Raw genomic sequence first — 25414 nt, forward strand, 5'->3', positions numbered from 1 at the left:
AGGGCTGCACAGGGCTGCATAGAGCTACACAGGGCTGCACAGGGCTGCATAGAGCTGCACAGGGCTGCATAGAGCTGCACAGGGCTGCACAGGGCTGCATAGAGCTACACAGGGCTGCACAGGGCTGCATAGAGCTACACAGGGCTGCACAGAGCTGCACAGGGCTGCATAGAGCTTCACAGGGCTGCACAGGGCTGCACAGGGCTGCACAGGGCTGCACAGGGCTGCACAGGGCTGCTTTTTCCAAAGTGTTCCTCGGTAACACAGTAAAATAGGAGGCACATTTTTACACAGAGAATTGTGAGGGTCTGGAACCAACTCCCCAGTAATGTTGTTGAAGCTGACACCCTGAGATCCTTCAAGAAGCTGCTTGATGAGATTCTGGGATCAATAAGCTACTAACAACCAAACGAGCAAGATGGGCCAAATGACCTCCTCTCGTTTGTAAACTTTCTTATGTTCTTATGTAAAGGGAGCTTGTAGGTTAACAGCTGGGTACTTCATTAAATCGTCATTAAAGTCAATCTAGGTTCAGAAAGACATTGAGCATTTTATTGTATAGATACAGATATAAAGCACAGATATAACTGTCTGCTAATGTACAGTATGTATTTAAGCAGCTCTTTTGCAGTGTATAAAAGAAATACATTGGGACGCATTTACAGTTTTATAGTCAATTTATAGAATCTATAAATAGCATAAAGGCTGCCATGTTAGCCAGTGCTGTCGATGAGTCTCCAGATGGGGAAGTCATTGTGCAATACGTGTTGGGTGGGGTGTTGTATCAGACTCTCTGTATGGTGTTTGTAACTAACTGCAATGCAATTAGTATCACTTCAAACAAAGTGCTTACCCTCATTCATTGGTAACATTTGAGTAAGTGGCATATGAATATCGTAATCATGTATATTATAACTATCCTTATGTTAGAGCAATATATTGCAAAAGTGTAATGCAATTCACATTTATGATTTCTAATCACAATCTATTATTGTTAATAACATTCTAGATTATATATTGTATATTGGATATAAGCGCTGGTAACGAATCTCTAAATTAAAGTGTCACCCTTTCTTTTTCCGTCACCCAACCCCTGGACCCCTGGATAGAGAAAGAGCTCCCATTGTTAATAAATCCATTCATTGTGACGATCGAAGTTCTCGTCAGTGAGTCTAACAGCAGCCTGACTTCTTCTTGGGCTGGGTTTCTTGTAACTCCACCCTCTTCTTCTCACTGTCGCTCCCCGTCAAGCCCTCCTCCTGCTCCTTCAGCTGCCTGGAAAAGCAAAACAGGACGTTGCTTTATTATAACTAGGGCTGGACTGATTTCATGATTTCACAGTTTCCGTGAAATGTACCCACTGACGTGTAATATGTACTCCCTGTGAAACTTCTGTTACACTGCATAAGGAACCTGGCAGCCGGTTTGGTTCACTTCCGCCTGGTAAATGATTGAACTCACACAGTTTAAAATGTCTTCAATGAAAAAGACAGCAGCTGCATCAAAGATGGGAAATATTTCTGCTAAAGTCCATTTCACATGTCTGTTGTTATTTTTTTAATATATTTGTGTTTCTATTTTGTTTGATAATTCGCTGATAGTGAAAATAGAATGTCTTTAAAAGGTGGACATAAAAAACACTAGGTAACACTTTATATTGCGTGGAATAAATTAATATTAAATACATATGCAATTGCATATTAAATTAATGTTAAATTAATATTAAATAGATATGAAATTGCATATTAAATTAATGTTAAATTAATATTAAATAGATATGAAATTGCATATTAAATTCATGTTAAATTAATATTAAATATATATGAAATTGCATATTAATGTTAAATTAGTATTTAATAGATATGAAATTGCATATTAAATTAATGTTAAATTGATATTAAATAGATATGAAATTGCATATTAAATTAATGTTGAATTAATATTAAATAGATATGAAATTGCATATTAAATTAATGTTAAATTAATATGAAATAGATATGAAATTGCATATTAAATTAATGTTAAATTAATATTAAATAGATATGAAATTTCATATTAAATTCATGTTAAATTAATATTAAATAGATATGAAATTGCATATTAAATTAATGTTAAATTAGTATTTAATAGATATGCAATTGCATATTAAATTCATGTTAAATTAATATTAAATAGATATGAAATTGCATATTAAATTAATGTTAAATTAGTATTTAATAGATATGCAATTGCATATTAAATTAATGTTAAATTAGTATTTAATAGAGATGCAATTGCATATTAAATTTACGTTCAATTATTCCTTGTTCCTTTCCATTAACATTTAAGTCAGATTAACTGTATTTTCAATTATAAATGATTACATATTTTCAAGGGTAACAAAAGGTAATATAAATGGACGTGATATGCAATTACATTTTCAATCGACATTTGGTTAACAAGAAACCAGCTATTATTTATTAAATAAATTTAACATGAATTTAATACGCCATTGCATATCTATTTAATATTAATTTATGCCACAAAATATAAAGCGTTACCAAAATGAAATATTCTACAAGTTTGCATTTATATTGAAATAACTATTTTTAGACAGTGAAATGCACTATTTCTTTACAGTGAAAAAAATACATCCCTAAATGTAACTTCCAATAACGGTAATGGAGTCAGCAATGGACCTGATTTCCAGGTAGATCATGCCATTCCTATTATAAATGAAGAGGATAAGTAAGTATTAAACACATGATAACACCCATTCATATTAGCGACCCTGGTTCGTGAGGCATTCTCATTGAATCAATCCATGTATACTTTGTGTTCGTTACTAAGCAGCTACTAATACGAAATGGTTGTCATCGACTTAGTTTTTGTATTTCTCAGCAGTTACATTGTAATTAATGGAAATTGAAATAAAGCAGTACCAAAAACAGGCCTTGTGCTCCTGGTTATACTATCTCTACTGGGCTGCGTTGAGTATTGCACCCACTAGCATCCCTTAGAAAAGTGTATCCTGCTAAAACTGCACAATAACCTTACCGTTCATACCGTGCATATACTGGTGCTTTACCAGAGGTACCTGGGGGTTTACAAAGCTCTAGCATACTCCCCAGTGATGTGCCATGCTTGCCTGTCAGTGCTTTACCTCGCTTTCACTGCAGAGTAACCCTGGACCAGGCACTGGCAGCACGTGTTCTATGTGCAGGATCCCTGTGTGAGGCTCACCTGGCTAAGTTGATCATGGATTCAGTGACGTTGTATCCAGAGGCTGCACTGCACTCATGGAACAGGATTCTGTTCTCCTGTAAATTAAAGAGACTGTTCAGCATGTGTTATGTGTTATCATATTATATGCACACATCCAGATCTGCACAGCTATGCAGGGGGTAATAAGAGTGCATGTTATGACAGGATAACCATTATAAAATTATAGCCGTGTGAAGATGTATTCATCCCGCTATCTACTTACCAAGCTTTGAAAAAATCAGCCCCCTGAATGCAGAACTGGGTTGGATCCCATTTCTAAGCTCTGTTTAAGAACTGGTACTCTTTCTTAAAGGTTGACAGCACCCAGCGTTGACAAGAACAGAGGAAAACAAGAACATTTTATAAACCAGAGCAGACCGTGCATCTCATCAGTGCTGGTCCGGTTCCTAGCAGCGGGTTGATCTCAGAACCTTGTTAGTGATTCCCAGTGATTCAGCATCAGCAGCATGGCTGGGTAACCCACTGATGCGTTCGAGTGAGCTGGCTTACCTGTGCGAGCTGCTCTCCCTCGTGTGTGGGGACCGCTCTCCTCACATTGCTGTCGCTCTTGTTCGCCAGCAGCACGACTACCACCTCATCGCCTGCCCCTTCCTAAAAACAGGAGCCGTTAAACACAGGGCACACTTTAGTCTCCGAGCTTCACAAACACTATGAACATGTGTCTGTGGTAAAAAGAAAAAACACATTTAAATCCCAATTAAAAGTAGGGATGAAACGCTTAACCATCTATCATTGATCACCATGTTTTTTATTGTTATTTTGAAAGCCTAGTTATTGGTTGATAGTCTTCTGATTAATAAAGTGCTCTCAATGCATCGATCCTTGGCAGTATTAACGGTGGGATATTCCATTAGGGAATCGCTTTGCCGATTGCACACCTCCTGTACCAATGCTGTTTTCAATGCACACGTTTTCATTTTTCCTGTACTGTGCCCCAATTGCTGGTTCCTGACTCCTCCACTGCTACACCTTACCTGAGTAATGAGAAACCAACTAATGGAATCAATAAAGACAAAAAAGAATGTTTCCTGAAAGCAATAGTGCCATAAAATCCATCAACTTACCGTAAGTAAAACTGAAGTAAGCAGCTGCCATCTGGTGTCTGTTATTAGTATTACATAAGTCTGTAACACCTACTGCAAGTGTGACACTCCTTTACCCCAAAGGTTTATCACAAAGGAAGGTTTATTGCCTGACATGTCATGTTGCACGTTCTTTAACACTGTATTGGTAATAACTGCCTAATAGCAGAACACCCTGATAACACATTTATAGACTACTGATTATTTATAACATCCTTAAACCACAGCATTTTAGTATTCATCCTTTTATACTCTTAAAGGGAAAGCTAGTATTTTTAAATGGCACTGAAAGGTCTCACCTGTATGCAGGTCAGCCAGTATCGCACTGCTGTGAAGCTCTGTGCAGAGGTGATGTCATACATCACTACGACCCCGTCAGCCTTCCGGAACACCTGCTTTGTGATGCTGTGGTACCTGGAAAAGACACACATTACATCTGTATAGAAAAACACAATGTGGAAGAAGCTAGTCTTTCTTATTTCCTTATCAAAATCTTATCTAGCGCTATTCCCACCTTTGCAAGGCTAATGTCTAACCAGTATACACACATCCCTCTTACTGGGAACATTGAGAGATCCTTCACACTTTACCAATCGGGGTGGAGTCCTCATCACACTGTCATTTAAATATAGGAATCAAAACCTATTTCAACATCAAAGACATTGAAAAGGACTTCTGGTCGAAATGTTTGTCATTTCATTTCTCAAGTTGTTTTTGAGTAATTCTAAATCCACACTGAGTGTGTAATAGTCATGGATGAGCTACGATACAGAGTGAGAGATTTGGAATGGAGGTTGACCGACTCACCTCTCCTGTCCGGCAGTGTCCCAGAGCTGAAGGACAAACCGTCTGTCACCGATGAGCAGAGTGTGTATGCAGCTGTCCAAACCTGTCACAGTGATGAATGGATTAGTACCAGCATTGCAAGCCACAGGGAATCAATGCACTTCAGAACAGATGTGTAATGCTTGTGTTAAGTTTTGTAGATGTATGCAAAGCTTTTTTTTCCTTTGTAATACTTGATTATTGTTCACATGTATTTTGTCTGGCATGCTGTCTGCATGAAAGCTGTATGATAGTGAGTGCTTGTTGTGGCCTGGACCCCGTTGTAAGCAAGGTGCAAACACAGGGTTTGGTTTGTACTGTACTGTAATACAAAAATACAATATATTTTTGTCACCAAACCGCCTGGTTAAAGTGACATTCACTTCCTTTTCACAAGCTCCACAAATAGGCCAGTGGTGAGAACAGTGTCCTGCAATGCAGAACAAGACAGGGGTTTCACACCTCCTGCACCAGACACACTGTGCAGCTCTCGTTCACACGCTCTATAATGTGAGCAACCCTGGTCCTGCATTGCCTTTCCACTCCAGGTTTAACAGTTAATAATTAAACCATGAAGTGCTGTAGAACAATTTAATAATCAACCCTTTCATGCATGAGATATTGAAAATAGCTGAAATAGGTTCACATCAAAAATATATTTTTCATTGAAAATGTTTTCAAATGTTGTTTGCATTGCTTTGTATGGGGAAAATATGGCATCCTCATATTAGGTCATCATGCATTTGCATCCTCCATATGTCCCCATATGAGGTTGTCATGAATGAAAGGGAGGTGTCGATGTTGGCTGCTCCTGCCATACACAGTGCACCGTTCTGAATGGTGCTGATACCTACCCACGGTGGCGCAGTGGTCGGAGCGGAACTCCCCGTCTTTGAGGCGCTTGATGAAGGATGTCTTTCCAACGCTGCTGTCCCCCACCAGCAGCACGTTGTACAGATGATCTGGGGCTGTCTGCGCTCCTGGGGGGAGACAGGCATGATCACCGTGCTCATCTCTGTCATCACCACTGAGGGGCGCTGTGTCTCCCTGCCCTCGCCCCTCCTGTCCCTTTCCTCTCCTCTGTGTCCCTCTTTCCTGCTTGTTTGCTTTAAAGTCCATTCTTAACACTTCCCCTTTCTGTATAATTTCTTTGACTCCCTCACTTAGTAGTATTACACCCCCTTCTGAATGGTCTTGCATTGCTTCTTCCCTCTGTATAAATCCACTTTCCTTCTCCTTTTCTTTGACATTTGTTTCCTCCCTTAGTTTCTCTTCTTTTTGTTCATTTTCTTTCACTTCCTCCCTTAGCCCCTCCCCTTCAGGTTTACTTTCTCTCACTTCCTCCATTAGTACCTCCCCTTCATGCGTCTTATTTCTTATTTCCACTTCCTGGTCTGTTGGTCTCTCCTTCTCCTCTAGATATTCCCAGCCCTGTCCATTGTCTTTTGTTAGGGGCTTTCCTTCCTCTTTTGTTTCACTGACTTCCTCTCTTAAGACCATCCCTTCCTGTTCAATTGTTTTAACTTCCTCATGCAATACCTCCTTTAACTGAAGAGTGACTTCCTCCCTTGGTATTTCCCCTTCCTCCTCTATCAGTACCTCCCTTTCCTCTTTTCTTTCTGTGATTTCCTCCATTAGTATTTCTCTTTCCTGTTTCTTCAGCTCATCCTCCTCCCTCAGTACCTCCCCTTCATGTTCTGTTGGTCTCTCCTTCTCCTCTAGATGTTCCCAGCCCTGTTCCTGTTCTATGGGTTCCTCTTCTTTAGACATCACTCCCACTTCATCCTCCTTTGATATCCAACCTTCTTGTTCTATTCCTAGTTTTTCACCATTTTGTTCTTTTACTCTTGGTCTCTCTGTTTCCTCGCTTAGCTGGGTTTCCTTCACTTCCCTCACTACCTCTCCTTCCTGTACTGCTGGTTCCTGTTCTTTTTCTGGGTTTTCATCTTCTCTATCCACTATTTCCATGTCTTCTCCCCTTGCTATCTTCTCCCCTTCACTGGGTATCCCAAACTCCTGATCTATTTGCCCTTCTTCTCCACCCTGTTCTTTTCCCCTAGATTCTTGCTCCTCTTCATCTTCACTCAATCTCCTTCCCTCTTCCTCTCCTTGCTCCTCATTCTCCCGTTCCTCTGAGTGCACCTCCCCTCCCTGCTCCCTTTGTCTTTCTTGCTCTCTTACGTCTTCCCAGCCCTCTATCATTTCTATGGGTTCCTCTTTGTGAGACACCAATTCATTTTTCTCTTCCTCTCCTGATACACTGCCTCCCTGTTCTTTTTGCCCTTCATCTCCTAGTTCTTCATTCTGTTCCTTTTCCCTGGCTCGATCTTCCTCTTTGCTTAGTTCCTCTACCCCTCTTGGTTCCTCCCCTTCTTTTGTATTTTCATTGACTTCCTCTATTTCTATTTCCGCTTCTTGTTTGAGTTCTCCCTGCTCCTGTTCCTGCTCTGTTTGTTTTCCTTGATCTCTTAGTCCTTCTTGTTCATGTTTTGTTTCTTTGGCTTCCTCTCTCAATATGTGTACCTTTTGTTGTAATTCCTCATATAATACATCTTCCTCATCCTCTTTGCATTCTTTGACTTCTGACCCTAATATTTCACCTTCTGGTTCTGCTTGTTTCTTGTTCTCTGTTTGCTCCTCCCAATTACTGTCTTCCTCGATCAGGATTTTCAATTTGATGTCGTCTACCTCACTCAGAACCTCCCCTCCCTGTTTCCTTTCATTTAATTCCTCACTTTTACTTAGTATTTCCGCTGCCTGTGCCCCTCGTTCTACCACTTCGCTTATTTCCTCTTCCTGTTGATTTTCATTGACCTCCTCCCTTAGTTCCTCCCCTCCATGTTGCTTTTCACTGACTCCCTCATGTCCATGCTCTGGTTCTTTAATTTCTTTTGTTAGGGGCTTTCCTTCCTCTTTTGTTTCACTGACTTCCTCTCTTAAGACCATCCCTTCCTGTTCAATTGTTTTAACTTCCTCATGCAATACCTCCTTTAACTGAAGAGTGACTTCCTCCCTTGGTATTTCCCCTTCCTCCTCTATCAGTACCTCCCTTTCCTCTTTTCTTTCTGTGATTTCCTCCATTAGTATTTCCCCTTCCTGTTTATTTTCCTCCCCCTCCTCCTCCATCAGCACCTCCCTTTCCTCTTCTCTTTCTGTGATTTCCTCCATTAGTATTTTTCTTTCCTGTTTCTTCAGCTCATCCTCCTCCCTCAGTACCTCCCCTTCATGTTCTGTTGGTCTCTCTTCCTCTAGATGTTCCTGTTCTATGGGTTTCTCCTCCTTAGACATCACTCCCACTTCATCCTCCTTTGATATCCAACCTTCTTGTTCTATTCCTAGTTTTTCACCATTTTGTTCTTTTACTCTTGGTCTCTCTGTTTCCTCGCTTAGCTGGGTTTCCTTCACTTCCCTCACTACCTCTCCTTCCTGTACTGCTGGTTCATGTTCTTTTTCTGGGTTTTCATCGTCTCTATCCACTATTTCCATGACGTCTCCCCTTGCTATCTCCTCCCCTTCACTGGGTATCCCAAACTCTTGATCTATTTGCCCTTCTTCTCCACCCTGTTCTTTTCCCCTGGATTCTTGTTCCTCTTCACTCAATCTCCTTTCCTCTTCCTCTCCTTCCTCCTCATTCTCCTGTTCCTCTGAGTGCACCTCCCCTTCCTGCTCCCTTTCCTCAATTTGTATTTCCTCTTTAGTTCCTACGACTTCCTCACTGGCTACCTCCCCTCTATTTTTCTTATCTCTGATTTCTTCTTCCTCCACTTCCTGTTTTGTTTGGCCATCTCGCTCTCCTAGTTCTTCCCTGTCCTGTTCTTTTTCTCCAGTTTCGCCCTCCTTATGCACAAATTCCTTTTCCTCTTCCCTTGGTTGGATTTCATCTTCCTGCGCCAGCATGCTGTGCTTCGTATTACTTTGTGTTTCCTCTGCCTGTGTCACTTGTTCTACTGCTTTACTTGTTACCTCTTCCTGTTGATTTTCACTGACTCCCTCATCTTCATGTTTTATTTCTTTAACTTCCTCTCTCAATATGGGTCCCTTTTGTTGTAATTCCTCACATAATTCCTCTTCCTCTTTGCATTCTTTGACTTCTGACCCTAATATTTCACCTTCAGGTTCTGCTTGTTTCTCATTCTCTGTTTGCTCCTCCCCATTCCTGTCTTCCTTAATCAGGATTTTCAATTTGATTTCCCCTACCTCACTCAGAACCTCCCCTCCCTGTTCCCTCTCACTTAATTCCTCACTTTTACTTAGTATTGCTGCTCGTGCCCCTTGTTGTACCACTTCACTTATTTCCTCTTCCTGTTGATTTTCATTGACCTCCTCCCTTAGTTCCTCCCCTCCATGTTGCTTTTCACTGACTCCCTCATGTCCATGCTCTGGTTCTTTAATTTCTTTTGTTAGGGGCTTTCCTTCCTCTTTTGTTTCACTGACTTCCTCTCTTAAGACCATCCCCTCCTGTTCAATTGGTTTAACTTCCTCATGCAATACCTCCTTTAACTGAAGAGTGACTTCCTCACTCTGTACTTCCTCTTCCTGTTTCCTTTCTTCCCTCTCCTCTTCCCTCAGTACCTCCCTTTCCTCTTCTCTTTCTGTGATCTCCTCCCTTAGTATTTCTCCTTCCTGTTTCTTTAGCTCATTCTCTACCCTAAGCACATCCCTTTCCTGTTCTCGTACTGTGACTTCCTCGCTTACTATTTCTTCTTTCTGTTGGTTTAGTTTCCTATCCTTCCTTTGGACCTCAGCTTCCTGTTTCGCATCCTCGACTTCCTCATTTTCTACCTCCCGACCTTGTTCTATCTGCTCAACACACATCCCTGCTTCCTGTTCCTCTCGTGTTAACTCATCCCTTCCTAACTCCCTTTCCCAGTCCTCATCTTTCTTTTCATCTTCTTTCCAGCTTTCCTGTCCATTTTCTCTCTCTGCATCTAGTTCCCCCTCCTGCTTCTTTCCTCCAGCTCCCTCTTCCTTACTCAGTATTTCCCTTCCCTCTTGCTCCCAGAGCACTTCTCGTTCCTGCCCCAGCTTGCTGCGCGTCGGTGTTATCAGGTCAGGAAGTGGGTCCTCCTCTATTGAAATCACTCTCCGGCGGGTCATGGCATTTGTATTAGTGGGCTCTTCATCTTTAGGTGGCGCACTGCCCAGTGGAAGAAAACACAACTTTAAACACCCAGTTCAACAATTCAACAAAGGCAAAATATGCATGTCTTTACAGTTAATACATTCAGTGAAATTACTCACACAAAGACTAGGTGACAATTTTAACATTGCAAGCTGGCAATCCAATAACTTTTGATAATATCTACTGTGAGGCATTATATCATAGAAATCTCTGATTCTGTTTTGTTCTGTTCTTATCCAAATTGTGGACCGGATAAGAACCATAACTCTTCATAACATAAACCAAACAAGGGATTCAAACCAAAGGTATAAAATACATTGCGAGTGTGACTGGGTGCAGGACAAATTGAACGATCCAACCAACAGAAACATCCCCACTCACCCTGCAGAGAAGTCATCCTGGATGTAGCTGCCCAGCACTGATCCGGCTCTAATAAATTCTGCTGGCTGAGAATTTTCTGTTTTCTTCTGTTCTGTTGCAGCTTCTTCTGTCTTAGTGACCTAGAACGGAAGATTATTGTCAAGCGATCATTCTACACGCTTCAAAATATGGATCTCTAAATTCCACAACACTTCAGAGTCCTTTCCAGTAATGCCCATCCAGGTCGAAATATGAAATCAGATATGAAAACTTAATGACCAGGGGGCTTATGTCTTTAAGATGCTTGTTTCCCTTGTTCCTAAACAACACAAGTGAATTACCTCTGTGCCAGACGAGCGCTCAGGCTCTCCAGAAGTGTGTTCTGTGTCTCTGTGAAGAAAAACAAGTGGCAATACAAATTTATATTCAGACTCAGTTACAAAAGACTGGGGAATTATAATAAACATTGAAAATTATGTTCGAAACCTTGTTGAAAGATTCACTAAACATCTCATTTGAAGTAAACATATTATATGAAATACTATATAGTAATATAAGAAATCTACTAATAACAATAGTAATAATAGGTTGAGAGAGTATAAAGAGAAATTATATAAAGTTGGTATAAATGTATCCACTTGGAGGAAAAGAAGAGCTAGGTAGAGTTTGTAAATGCATCATTGGGTCAGTTTCTAAGCTTCTGCACCAGTGCAAAGTTCACAAAACCATTTAAAGAAATATTTTTGGGAGGTTTAAACTTAGCCCTGCTGGTGCAGACAGAAGGCACTTGTACAGGGCAGTGTCTCAGGCGGTGTCTCTTACTGTCTCCTCTCCCCCTGTGCTTGCTGCTGCTGCTGCTGCTGTCTGTGTGCCTCGGAGCTGCGCATGTCCTGCAGCCGTGCGCGCGCCTCCTGCAGCTGCTCGCGGATGCCCTCTAGCTGCCCCTCCAGCTCACGGTTGGTCCTGCGCAGCGTCTCGTTCTCGGAGCAGGTTGCGTGCTGTCGGATGCGCAGTGTGTGGACACTCTTCTCCAGCTGAAAGGGGCGAGGCAGAGACACGAGCAGCCAGGGGGTTAGGTCACAGTTAAGAACACCATTCCAGATGCTTCACCACAATAACTCCCACAATACCTGTCATTACCTCATTCTGAACCTCAACCAGATGCTGCACTTCATCAGTCTTCCTGTCCAGCTCCTTCTTCAGCTCCTTGCCCTGGGAGCGAGATTTCTTAAAGCTCTGTTGAAGGACAATAAGGAACGGGCAGGCATGCACAAGAAATCCTTTTTAATTGACTTCACTTTTTCTACTTTACTTTTAGCATTTCAAGGTTATAAAAGTAGACACACATATCAATGAGAGGTCTTTGTCAAAGTTAAAGCTTGACTGAAATTAACAGTGATCACTCAGAACGCCTCAAAAAAATGACTCCTGAACAAAACCTAAGGGATTACTTACAATTAGCCTTACCGATAAGCCCTTTGAATTATAAAGAGTAACTGGAGGCATTAGGCAAACTGAACATGTGATTCTTTGAGTGAGTTCATTTAGCCTGAAGAAACCCAAAGCAAAGCATTTCCAGCAACACATTGGATTTGGAAGAAACCCCCAGTGTACCAGTTATTGGAGCACACTAATACTGATCCTGTATGATACCACAACGAATGACGCTTGTGATACTGTCACTATATAAAAGTACGACAGTGTTAACAGTATATGGTGCAGTTCTGCAATGGCAGCCTCATACTACTGCAGCTGCTACATGGCTATCAAGGATGATTCAGTGAGAGCGGGGAGGTGAGCTGTGGTCAGGAACCTGCCTCTCTGTGCAGTCGTTCTTTCTCCCGGCTGATCTGCTGCTCCATCTCCTCATACAGCTGCCGCACCTCCAGGTTGTGCTCCACGATCCTCCTGTCACAAGAAGCACACCACAGTGAGCCAGCACACCCTGGACCATGTCTATCTGTCACAAGCAGCACACCACAGTGAGCCAGCACACCCTGGACCATGTCTATCTGTTGCAGTGAGGTTCTCCAGTGTGTACTTGTGTGAAGCACTCACCTCTGCAGAGTGAGCTCCAGACCCTCTTTCTCCTCCCTGGCCTCGCGGATCTGAGAAGTCACCTTGGCCACAAACTCCTCCAGGTTTCCCAGGAGATGAGGTTCATTCTGCCGCAGCTCCGCCCACAGCTTCCAGATCTCTGACTGGCTGCCAAGACACAGAGACAGAGGAGAGACAGCCCGTTAGCACCACTGCCTGGGATAGCGATCAGAGAATCAGGCTTGGTCTGGGAACTGTGCTGTGGAACAGCACCACACTGCAGCAGCACAGAAGTGATTAATCTCAAAGTCGGAGGACTCACACACAACTAATAAAGAGAGTATTAAGAGCTCTAATGAAACCAGGAAGATCACAAAGGACATGCAATATGAGGAGGAAGGACACAGTCACATGCCGTAGTAACAAGTCCCAAGACTTGTTCTGTTCAAGAGATATTCTCCCCTCTCACATAGAAACACCTCCCTGACCATCAGAGCCCCCCACCTCTCATACACCCCCACCCCTGCCCGGACTCGTACTCCTCTAGCAGGTTGCTGGCTCCCAGCTTGTCCATCAGGGCCAGGAAGTGCTGTTTCTCCTCGTCGTGGATTTCCTCCGGTAACACAATGCCCTGGGATTGGTAGAACAGGGGGGGCGGAGACACACTCTCTTCCTCCTCCCTCTGACTGGCTCTGCACTGGGCCGCCAGGAACTCTCCTAGACAGACAGACAGATAGACAGGCAGACAGACTCAATGGTCGTGTACATATTAAGAGTATAAGTTGAATGCCTTTTGTCATTTTTTTCCTGGAATTCTTTGTAATATATATATATATATATATATATATATATATATATATATATATATATATATATATATATATATATATATATCCATACTGTATACTGTATAGTTTATATATACTGTATTAATAGATAATTATTTAGGAGAGTGGTGTTTACTATTGTATCGCCCAATCCATGTGGTTTCTATTGTATATTGACTATGTGCAATGCAGTCTGTTACACACATCTGGTATCCTGGGCTGGGCTGGGTACCACACTTACCCAGACCTCAGTGTCCCTGCCTCTGTGTGGAATGGAGCCCTCATACTCACTCAGCGCTGCAGAGAGATCCTCGCTGGTGATGTAGCCACTGCCCTCTCTGTCCAGCCGGTCAAACACCTGGTCCAGCTCCTCCAAGGTGAGAGGCAGATCCCCACACACCTCCTGGGAACAAATTGGGGAGACAAGTGAGCTGACACACTGACTCACCCAGGACTGGGCCACCAGGACTACAAGAACTTTTAAGACTGATTGAGATGTGCTGTTGTGGGTACTGCTGTTGTGTTTGTGATGATATTTGTACAGCCTTTTCTTCTTATTATAAAAAAACTGCAATATTGAAACCAGGGAATTAGTGAAGGGCTGCTTCCTATTCAGCCAAGTCTTGTACAGGTATGATTTACTAACGAACGGGTAATTAATAAAACGTGAAATAACGAGGTAGAGCTTCACCTACTCCCTCCCAGGGGTATACCAGAATAGGGGTACATGCTTGATGAGCCCCTGATCCAGGTTATGCAAATATCAATAACACATTTAAATAAATAATATTGTGGCACTGTAACAAGGCATGGAAGAGTAATCCGTATTCACGAACACTAACAGACACTCCCATGCTTTAGCTTTCCCTCTGTGTTTTTGTCTTGCACCTCCAGACGGGTGTGGATTTCCCCCCTGGTTGCAGTACCTGCATCTCTGCGCGGGTGAAGATTCCCGTCCCTTCTCCGTCACTGCCCTGGAATAGCTCCTGGATCTTGCGGAGTGCGTTGGTGGTCTCCAGGCCCTCCCGTCGCCCTCCCTGCCGGCCCCCGAGGTTCTGCAATCTTTTGGGGCCCCTGCGGCTGGAGCCTAGCTTTCTCTTTCTGTCTGTCACGGTGGAATCTTTATCCTTGGTGCTCTGGGGCTGGCAGAGCATTGGTGCTGGGGTGACCCTCTCCTCCTCCTTTACACTGGCACTGGGCTGGCCCGCCAGGAACTCCCCTGGGGAAGGGGAGAGGACAGACATGAAAGCAGTGCGGTCGGAAGCTATGCTGCAAAGTGAAAACTCCTGGATACAAATAAAAAATGTGGGTGCATTGACAAAACAGTTGTTACACTGCACTTACACTTCTGTTACATTATTTAATGCATAGTGCTAATATAGTGGTTCTATCCTCACAAACACAGAAACGTATGTCGTAAATATGAATAATTCACAAATACAGTGTAACTACAAGTAGTTAATGTGCCTGTAATCTGAAGAGCCTTCAATACCTCCATCGAGAAACGGTTTAGAGTCTCCAGTTAGTGTTGTTTGCCCTTCCACAGTGCAAATGAAAATAAAAATGAAGCTGAATGACGCCTTTACCTCCACTTTCCCAGTTCATTTATTTAAAGCATGATACCCCTGGTACTCACTCAGCCCTGAAGGGAGATCCTTGCTGGTGATGAAGCCACTCCCCTCCCAGCCCAGCCCCTGCTCCAGCTCCCCTACACTGACAGGAGGATCCACCAGCAGCTTCTATAAACAAAAAAGGGCATCAGAACTGGGAACTGGGAGACAAGGCCAAAACACACACACACAGGACCGGACCCCCACGAGGAACAATAACCTACCTGACAACCCCCCTGTGTGCTAAAGCCTCTCTCCCCATGGACCTCCTGGATCTTGTGGAGATCACCGGGAGTCTCCTGGGCATTCTCTCCACTCTCCTCCATCACACCTTCCAGGGGCCCCTCTCCCCTCAGCCGGCCCTCAGGGTTCTGCATTCTTCGATGTCCCTTGCGGGTGGAGCCCAGCTTTCTCTTCCTGTGCACCATGGCGTTGTCTTCATCCTCAGTGCCCCTGGGAGGCTCGGTGCTCTCAGGCTGGGAGAACATTGGTGCTGGGGAGACCCTCTCCTCCTCCTCCCCCTTCTCCTTCACACTGGGACAGGGCTGGACCTCCACAACATCAGTTTCCAACACCTGATCCAACTCATCCTTCTGAAAAGTAAAACAGGGTGTTAGACTGGGAGACAAGGCCAACACAGGCACTCTCAGGACTGGACCCCAATGGGGAACAATAACCTACCTGACTATTCCCCTGTATGGTGAAGCCTCTCTCCCCCTGGACCTCCTGGATCTTGTGGAAAGGATCAGGAGTCTCCAGGACCTTCTCTTCACTCTTCTCCATCACATCCTCCAGGGGTCCCTCCGCCTTCTGAAAGTAAAACAGGGTGTTAGAACTGTGAGACAAGACCAACACAGGCACTCTCAGGATTGGCCCCCATGGGGAACAATAACCTACTTGACTATCCCCCTGTGTGCTGAAGCCTCTCTCCCCGTGGACCTCCTGGACCTTGTGGAGCTCATCAGGTGCCTCCTGGAGCTTCTCTTCACTCTCCTCCATCACACCCCCTGGGGGCCCCTCCTCTCCCATCAGCTGGCCCTCGAGAATCTGCATTCTGCGCTGTCCCTTGCGGGTGGAGCCCAGCTTTCTCTTCCTGTGCACCATGGCATTGTTTTCATCCTCAGTGCCCCTGGGAGGCTCAGTGCTCTGGTGATGGGAAAGCATTGGTGCTGGGGCGACCCTCTCCTCCTCCTCCCCCGCCTCCTTCACACTAGGACTGGGCTGGACCTCCACAAACTCCCCTTGGGATGGAGAGATATTCTGGCCTGCAACCTCTGTTTCCAACCCCTGATCCAGCTCCTCCTTCTGAAAAGTAAAACAGCGTGTTATAACGGTTACAGGGCCAACACAGGCACTGTCAGGACTGGACCTCCATGGGGAACAACCACCTACCTGACGATTTTCCTGTGTGCTGAAGAATCTCTCCTCCTGGACCTCCTGGATCTTGTGGAGCTCATCAGGTGTCTCCTGGAGCTTCTCTTCACTCTCCTCCATCACATCCTCTAGGGGCCCCTCCTCCTTCTGAAAGTAAAACTGGGTGTTAGAACTGTGCACTGCTCAAGTCCCGGCAAAAAAAGGAACGCACTATATAATTTCAGCAACACTTAAAAATGAACTAAGAATAACATACAATAGAACCCCGTTCATCCGAACAGCTGGGGAACATAGCAATGGTTTGTATTAATGAGCGTTAACATGTTTACAAAAACAGCAATACACACTCTAATGGTTTGTTTAAAAATGAGTATTTTTCTGATAGCCCAAAACCTGAGTTTAAAACCGTATATAACGCCACTCTGGAAAGCACGTCAGACAGCGGTACTGAAGTGTTATATACAATGTAAAAAGCTTTACTGAATTAAACTGGTATTGTTCAAAATTGAAGATTATATAACATGGCTGGACAAAGATCTGCATGCAGCTATGTGACAGAGACAGAATGATTCTTGGTGATAAATCTCCCTCCCGACCCGTGAGGGCGCTATGTAAAGGGAACAGAGTGCCCTGGACTGGATGGCCAGACAATTCATTCACAGGGTTAGGTGGAAGTCGGCCATCTAGAAAGGGGGCGGAGATACGGTTCACCAAGTCACCGACCCGGAAGGGAACAATGTGGCAGCTGCGGATTGGTGGAGCGGTTGCAATCGTTAACCGTGGGCGTGATTGATGGTACATAAGGGGACGTAGCGAGGTGATCTGTTCCTTTGTATGGTTAACGCTGAACCGGAAGGAGAACGTCATTGTTATCGTGAGTGTTTTGTTTGTTTTGTCTTGTCTAAAATCTACTTGTTTGTTGTTATTAGACGGCTAACACGATCCGGAGCTGTTGCTACAGGCCAGCTCAAAACACGGACAACACTGCACTTGTTCACGAAAAATTGTATTTTCACCACGAGCACTACAGCACTCACTTTGGACTTGTGACCGTGTTTGTGTTAACTGTGTGTGTTTAAATACCATGCTTGTTGATTCAGGACTGAACCTGTGGATTTAACTGAGCAATACACATCGTTGTGCATTGCATGTTCTGATTACTGTTTACTGTTGTCATCAGACTTTGGATTATAAATAAACCTCCATTTCATCAGTTCTTTGTTGTTTGTCATTATCTTGAGCACTGCATCACCTCTACACCTGCGCATTGCAAACCACTTTGCCACAAGCTATCAACAATTACTAGGCACGAAACCCCGAACCTGGCACAAGCAGATAACAACTAAGAACTTGAACTGGAAGCATATGTGGAAGCGACTGTAAGTGTAAATCACGGTCAGCACATACTAGGATAGAAACAAAACTCATATCCCACTTCCCACAGTATATAATGAGTAAAAGTTAAATAAATTAATTTTTATGGTTTTTACATTTGCTTTTGTAATTTATAAATATTGTGTATATAAATCGGTGGTCACGAACCCAAAATAAATGTTACTTTTCTTAACATTAATATATGGTAAGACTAGTGTCTCAAACATATATTAACTAAAAATAAAAGGGCTTCATAAATTTATATAACAAACATCCACATACCGTACAGTGCTAAAGTGTACATACTGTAACAGTCACACCCCTGCTGTTGTTATGTATTTATTGTTAATAAATACAGTATTGTACACTGATGTGGAAATATGGAAATTTAACTTACCTGTCAAAGTTGTTTTTAGGCTTCTTGTTAATGGCAGAAAAGTAGGACAGTATCCCATTATGCTTTTTATCAGACATTACTATCATTGGTGTAGTGGTAAATGAAAGTTTGGTGGAACTCAACAGATAGATTGAACAAATAAACAACTAAACATGAACAGATAGTTTGCTATTGCCCACCCAGCGTTATTGTCTTTTCCAATGAGCACACAGAGAGGTTGACATGAGTCCGTGACCACACTCAGACAGGCTAGTTTGCTGTCTCGTCCAGAACAAGGCGAAGGCAATATTCTTTGATACATTTTCACATGTGTGTGGTCAAATTTGAACATAGTTTGCTGGAAAACATTTCTATTTATTTTCAAAAATGTTCCAAAAAGAGTGGCGGAATTCTGTTCTGGATACCAAAAAAAGAGCAGGAACGTCGTTCTGGTGCGTTCCGCCAGGACTTGAGCAACGGAACTGAGAGACAAGCCCGACACAGCCACTCACAGGACTGGACGCCCATGGGGAACAATAACCTACCTCACTATCCCCCTGTGTGGTGAAGCCTCTCTCCCCGTGGACCTCCTGGATCTTGTGGAGCTCATCAGGAGTCTCCAGGACCTTCTCTACACTCTCCTCCATCACATCCTCCAGGGGCCCCTCCGCCTTCTGACAGTAAAACTGGGTGTTAGAACTGTGAGACAAGACCAACACAGGCACTCTCAGGACTGGCCCCCATGGGGAACAATAACCTACCTGACTATCCCCCTGTGTGCTGAAGCCTCTCTCCCCTTGGACCTCCTGGATTTTGTGGAGCTCATCAGGTGTCTCCTGGAGCTTCTCTTCACTCTCCTCCATCACACCCCCTGGGGGCCCATCCTCTCCCACAAGCTGACCCTCGGAAACATGCATTCTGCGCTGTCCCTTGCGGGTGGAGCCCAGCTTTCTCTTCCTGTGCACCATGGCATTCTCTTCATCCTCAGCTCCCCTGGGAGGCTCGGTGCTCTCAGGCTGGGAGAACATTGATGCTGGGATGACCCTCTCCTCCTCCTCCTCCTCCTCCCCCTTCTCCTTCACACTGGCACTGGGCTGGACCTCCACAACATCAGTTTCCAACACCTGATCCAACTCATCCTTCTGAAAAGTAAAACAGGGTGTTAGACTGGGAGACAAGGCCAACACAGGCACTCTCAGGACTGGACCCCAATGGGGAACAATAACCTACCTGACTATTCCCCTGTATGGTGAAGCCTCTCTCCCCCTGGACCTCCTGGATCTTGTGGAAAGGATCAGGAGTCTCCAGGACCTTCTCTTCACTCTTCTCCATCACATCCTCCAGGGGTCCCTCCGCCTTCTGAAAGTAAAACAGGGTGTTAGAACTGTGAGACAAGACCAACACAGGCACTCTCAGGATTGGCCCCCATGGGGAACAATAACCTACTTGACTATCCCCCTGTGTGCTGAAGCCTCTCTCCCCGTGGACCTCCTGGACCTTGTGGAGCTCATCAGGTGCCTCCTGGAGCTTCTCTTCACTCTCCTCCATCACACCCCCTGGGGGCCCCTCCTCTCCCATCAGCTGGCCCTCGAGAATCTGCATTCTGCGCTGTCCCTTGCGGGTGGAGCCCAGCTTTCTCTTCCTGTGCACCATGGCATTGTTTTCATCCTCAGTGCCCCTGGGAGGCTCAGTGCTCTGGTGATGGGAAAGCATTGGTGCTGGGGCGACCCTCTCCTCCTCCTCCCCCGCCTCCTTCACACTAGGACTGGGCTGGACCTCCACAAACTCCCCTTGGGATGGAGAGATATTCTGGCCTGCAACCTCTGTTTCCAACCCCTGATCCAGCTCCTCCTTCTGAAAAGTAAAACAGCGTGTTATAACGGTTACAGGGCCAACACAGGCACTGTCAGGACTGGACCTCCATGGGGAACAACCACCTACCTGACGATTTTCCTGTGTGCTGAAGAATCTCTCCTCCTGGACCTCCTGGATCTTGTGGAGCTCATCAGGAGTCTCCAGGACCTTCTCTACACTCTCCTCCATCACATCCTCCAGGGGCCCCTCCGCCTTCTGAAAGTAAAACTAGGTGTTAGAACTGTGAGACAAGGCCAGCACAAGCACTGTCAGGACTGGACCTCCATGGGGAACAACCACCTACCTGACGATCCTCCTGTGTGCTGAAGTCTCTCTCCTCCTGGACCTCCTGGATCTTGTGGAGCTCATCAGGTGTCTCCTGGAGCTTCTCTTCACTCTCCTCCATCACATCCTCCAGGGGCCCCTCCTCCTTCTGAAAGTAAAACTGGGTGTTAGAACTGTGCACTGCTCAAGTCCCGGCAAAAAAAGGAACGCACTATATAATTTCAGCAACACTTAAAAATGAACTAAGAATAACATACAATAGAACCCCGTTCATCCGAACAGCTGGGGAACATAGCAATGGTTTGTATTAATGAGCGTTAACATGTTTACAAAAACAGCAATACACACTCTAATTGTTTGTTTAAAAATGAGTATTTTTCTGATAGCCCAAAACCTGAGTTTAAAACCGTATATAACGCCACTCTGGAAAGCACGTCAGACAGCGGTACTGAAGTGTTATATACAATGTAAAAAGCTTTACTGAATTAAACTGGTATTGTTCAAAATTGAAGATTATATAACATGGCTGGACAAAGATCTGCATGCAGCTATGTGACAGAGACAGAATGATTCTTGGTGATAAATCTCCCTCCCGACCCGTGAGGGCGCTATGTAAAGGGAACAGAGTGCCCTGGACTGGATGGCCAGACAATTCATTCACAGGGTTAGGTGGAAGTCGGCCATCTAGAAAGGGGGCGGAGCTACGGTTCACCAAGTCACCGACCCGGAAGGGAACAATGTGGCAGCTGCGGATTGGTGGAGCGGTTGCAATCGTTAACCGTGGGCGTGATTGATGGTACATAAGGGGACGTAGCGAGGTGATCTGTTCCTTTGTATGGTTAACGCTGAACCGGAAGGAGAACGTCATTGTTATCGTGAGTGTTTTGTTTGTTTTGTCTTGTCTAAAATCTACTTGTTTGTTGTTATTAGACGACTAACACGATCCGGAGCTGTTGCTACAGGCCAGCTCAAAACACGGACAACACTGCACTTGTTCACGAAAAATTGTATTTTCACCACGAGCACTACAGCACTCACTTTGGACTTGTGACCGTGTTTGTGTTAACTGTGTGTGTTTAAATACCATGCTTGTTGATTCAGGACTGAACCTGTGGATTTAACTGAGCAATACACATCGTTGTGCATTGCATGTTCTGATTACTGTTTACTGTTGTCATCAGACTTTGGATTATAAATAAACCTCCATTTCATCAGTTCTTTGTTGTTTGTCATTATCTTGAGCACTGCATCACCTCTACACCTGCGCATTGCAAACCACTTTGCCACAAGCTATCAACAATTACTAGGCACGAAACCCCGAACCTGGCACAAGCAGATAACAACTAAGAACTTGAACTGGAAGCATATGTGGAAGCGACTGTAAGTGTAAATCACGGTCAGCACATACTAGGATAGAAACAAAACTCATATCCCACTTCCCACAGTATATAATGAGTAAAAGTTAAATAAATTAATTTTTATGGTTTTTACATTTGCTTTTGTAATTTATAAATATTGTGTATATAAATCGGTGGTCACGAACCCAAAATAAATGTTACTTTTCTTAACATTAATATATGGTAAGACTAGTGTCTCAAACATATATTAACTAAAAATAAAAGGGCTTCATAAATTTATATAACAAACATCCACATACCGTACAGTGCTAAAGTGTACATACTGTAACAGTCACACCCCTGCTGTTGTTATGTATTTATTGTTAATAAATACAGTATTGTACACTGATGTGGAAATATGGAAATTTAACTTACCTGTCAAAGTTGTTTTTAGGCTTCTTGTTAATGGCAGAAAAGTAGGACAGTATCCCATTATGCTTTTTATCAGACATTACTATCATTGGTGTAGTGGTAAATGAAAGTTTGGTGGAACTCAACAGATAGATTGAACAAATAAACAACTAAACATGAACAGATAGTTTGCTATTGCCCACCCAGCGTTATTGTCTTTTCCAATGAGCACACAGAGAGGTTGACATGAGTCCGTGACCACACTCAGACAGGCTAGTTTGCTGTCTCGTCCAGAACAAGGCGAAGGCAATATTCTTTGATACATTTTCACATGTGTGTGGTCAAATTTGAACATAGTTTGCTGGAAAACATTTCTATTTATTTTCAAAAATGTTCCAAAAAGAGTGGCGGAATTCTGTTCTGGATACCAAAAAAAGAGCAGGAACGTCGTTCTGGTGCGTTCCGCCAGGACTTGAGCAACGGAACTGAGAGACAAGCCCGACACAGCCACTCACAGGACTGGACGCCCATGGGGAACAATAACCTACCTCACTATCCCCCTGTGTGGTGAAGCCTCTCTCCCCGTGGACCTCCTGGATCTTGTGGAGCTCATCAGGAGTCTCCAGGACCTTCTCTACACTCTCCTCCATCACATCCTCCAGGGGCCCCTCCGCCTTCTGACAGTAAAACTGGGTGTTAGAACTGTGAGACAAGACCAACACAGGCACTCTCAGGACTGGCCCCCATGGGGAACAATAACCTACCTGACTATCCCCCTGTGTGCTGAAGCCTCTCTCCCCTTGGACCTCCTGGATTTTGTGGAGCTCATCAGGTGTCTCCTGGAGCTTCTCTTCACTCTCCTCCATCACACCCCCTGGGGGCCCATCCTCTCCCACAAGCTGACCCTCGGAAACATGCATTCTGCGCTGTCCCTTGCGGGTGGAGCCCAGCTTTCTCTTCCTGTGCACCATGGCGTTCTCTTCATCCTCAGCTCCCCTGGGAGGCTCGGTGCTCTCAGGCTGGGAGAACATTGATGCTGGGATGACCCTCTCCTCCTCCTCCTCCTCCTCCCCCTTCTCCTTCACACTGGCACTGGGCTGGACCTCCACAACATCAGTTTCCAACACCTGATCCAACTCATCCTTCTGAAAAGTAAAACAGGGTGTTAGACTGGGAGACAAGGCCAACACAGGCACTCTCAGGACTGGACCCCAATGGGGAACAATAACCTACCTGACTATTCCCCTGTATGGTGAAGCCTCTCTCCCCCTGGACCTCCTGGATCTTGTGGAAAGGATCAGGAGTCTCCAGGACCTTCTCTTCACTCTTCTCCATCACATCCTCCAGGGGTCCCTCCGCCTTCTGAAAGTAAAACAGGGTGTTAGAACTGTGAGACAAGACCAACACAGGCACTCTCAGGATTGGCCCCCATGGGGAACAATAACCTACTTGACTATCCCCCTGTGTGCTGAAGCCTCTCTCCCCGTGGACCTCCTGGACCTTGTGGAGCTCATCAGGTGCCTCCTGGAGCTTCTCTTCACTCTCCTCCATCACACCCCCTGGGGGCCCCTCCTCTCCCATCAGCTGGCCCTCGAGAATCTGCATTCTGCGCTGTCCCTTGCGGGTGGAGCCCAGCTTTCTCTTCCTGTGCACCATGGCATTGTTTTCATCCTCAGTGCCCCTGGGAGGCTCAGTGCTCTGGTGATGGGAAAGCATTGGTGCTGGGGCGACCCTCTCCTCCTCCTCCCCCGCCTCCTTCACACTAGGACTGGGCTGGACCTCCACAAACTCCCCTTGGGATGGAGAGATATTCTGGCCTGCAACCTCTGTTTCCAACCCCTGATCCAGCTCCTCCTTCTGAAAAGTAAAACAGCGTGTTATAACGGTTACAGGGCCAACACAGGCACTGTCAGGACTGGACCTCCATGGGGAACAACCACCTACCTGACGATTTTCCTGTGTGCTGAAGAATCTCTCCTCCTGGACCTCCTGGATCTTGTGGAGCTCATCAGGAGTCTCCAGGACCTTCTCTACACTCTCCTCCATCACATCCTCCAGGGGCCCCTCCGCCTTCTGAAAGTAAAACTAGGTGTTAGAACTGTGAGACAAGGCCAGCACAAGCACTGTCAGGACTGGACCTCCATGGGGAACAACCACCTACCTGACGATCCTCCTGTGTGCTGAAGTCTCTCTCCTCCTGGACCTCCTGGATCTTGTGGAGCTCATCAGGTGTCTCCTGGAGCTTCTCTTCACTCTCCTCCATCACATCCTCCAGGGGCCCCTCCTCCTTCTGAAAGTAAAACTGGGTGTTAGAACTGTGCACTGCTCAAGTCCCGGCAAAAAAAGGAACGCACTATATAATTTCAGCAACACTTAAAAATGAACTAAGAATAACATACAATAGAACCCCGTTCATCCGAACAGCTGGGGAACATAGCAATGGTTTGTATTAATGAGCGTTAACATGTTTACAAAAACAGCAATACACACTCTAATTGTTTGTTTAAAAATGAGTATTTTTCTGATAGCCCAAAACCTGAGTTTAAAACCGTATATAACGCCACTCTGGAAAGCACGTCAGACAGCGGTACTGAAGTGTTATATACAATGTAAAAAGCTTTACTGAATTAAACTGGTATTGTTCAAAATTGAAGATTATATAACATGGCTGGACAAAGATCTGCATGCAGCTATGTGACAGAGACAGAATGATTCTTGGTGATAAATCTCCCTCCCGACCCGTGAGGGCGCTATGTAAAGGGAACAGAGTGCCCTGGACTGGATGGCCAGACAATTCATTCACAGGGTTAGGTGGAAGTCGGCCATCTAGAAAGGGGGCGGAGCTACGGTTCACCAAGTCACCAACCCGGAAGGGAACAATGTGGCAGCTGCGGATTGGTGGAGCGGTTGCAATCGTTAACCGTGGGCGTGATTGATGGTACATAAGGGGACGTAGCGAGGTGATCTGTTCCTTTGTATGGTTAACGCTGAACCGGAAGGAGAACGTCATTGTTATCGTGAGTGTTTTGTTTGTTTTGTCTTGTCTAAAATCTACTTGTTTGTTGTTATTAGACGGCTAACACGATCCGGAGCTGTTGCTACAGGCCAGCTCAAAACACGGACAACACTGCACTTGTTCACGAAAAACTGTATTTACACCACGAGCACTACAGCACTCACTTTGGACTTGTGACCGTGTTTGTGTTAACTGTGTGTGTTTAAATACCGTGCTTGTTGATTCAGGACTAAACCCGTGGATTTAACTGAGCAATACAC

At 44.8% G+C, this 25414-nt stretch overlaps 1 protein-coding gene across 7 annotated transcripts in view; it reads right to left on the bottom strand.

The window, feature by feature from the left end:
• Positions 1-526: 526 nt before the first annotated feature.
• The window catches only part of LOC117426150 (trichohyalin-like), a 45505-nt gene continuing 20617 nt past the window's right edge, over positions 527-25414 (bottom strand). For 2 of the 7 annotated variants that reach the window (XM_059003770.1, XM_059003776.1), the window contains exons 15-47: positions 24300-24428; positions 24083-24211; positions 23588-23995; positions 23372-23500; positions 22903-23283; positions 22687-22815; positions 20410-20538; positions 20193-20321; positions 19698-20105; positions 19482-19610; positions 19013-19393; positions 18797-18925; positions 16520-16648; positions 16025-16432; positions 15809-15937; positions 15352-15720; positions 15154-15256; positions 14444-14736; positions 13809-13920; positions 13230-13407; positions 12712-12858; positions 12471-12561; positions 11794-11889; positions 11476-11687; positions 10995-11043; positions 10675-10793; positions 10145-10308; positions 6026-6151; positions 5154-5235; positions 4646-4760; positions 3754-3855; positions 3223-3299; positions 527-1275 (exon numbers count right to left, since the gene is read on the bottom strand). In XM_059003770.1, coding sequence (XP_058859753.1) covers positions 1173-1275; positions 3223-3299; positions 3754-3855; positions 4646-4760; positions 5154-5235; positions 6026-6151; positions 10145-10308; positions 10675-10793; positions 10995-11043; positions 11476-11687; positions 11794-11889; positions 12471-12561; positions 12712-12858; positions 13230-13407; positions 13809-13920; positions 14444-14736; positions 15154-15256; positions 15352-15720; positions 15809-15937; positions 16025-16432; positions 16520-16648; positions 18797-18925; positions 19013-19393; positions 19482-19610; positions 19698-20105; positions 20193-20321; positions 20410-20538; positions 22687-22815; positions 22903-23283; positions 23372-23500; positions 23588-23995; positions 24083-24211; positions 24300-24428 — 5814 coding nt within the window. In that variant the 3' untranslated portion in view covers positions 527-1172. The remainder of the gene's footprint in view (positions 1276-3222; positions 3300-3753; positions 3856-4645; positions 4761-5153; positions 5236-6025; positions 6152-10144; positions 10309-10674; positions 10794-10994; positions 11044-11475; positions 11688-11793; positions 11890-12470; positions 12562-12711; positions 12859-13229; positions 13408-13808; positions 13921-14443; positions 14737-15153; positions 15257-15351; positions 15721-15808; positions 15938-16024; positions 16433-16519; positions 16649-18796; positions 18926-19012; positions 19394-19481; positions 19611-19697; positions 20106-20192; positions 20322-20409; positions 20539-22686; positions 22816-22902; positions 23284-23371; positions 23501-23587; positions 23996-24082; positions 24212-24299; positions 24429-25414) is intronic. The other 5 variants (XM_059003771.1, XM_059003773.1, XM_059003775.1 and 2 more) reach the window with 5 other exon arrangements.

The sequence above is a fragment of the Acipenser ruthenus genome, chromosome 29 (assembly GCF_902713425.1).
Source record: "Acipenser ruthenus chromosome 29, fAciRut3.2 maternal haplotype, whole genome shotgun sequence".
Classification (NCBI taxonomy): domain Eukaryota; kingdom Metazoa; phylum Chordata; class Actinopteri; order Acipenseriformes; family Acipenseridae; genus Acipenser; species Acipenser ruthenus.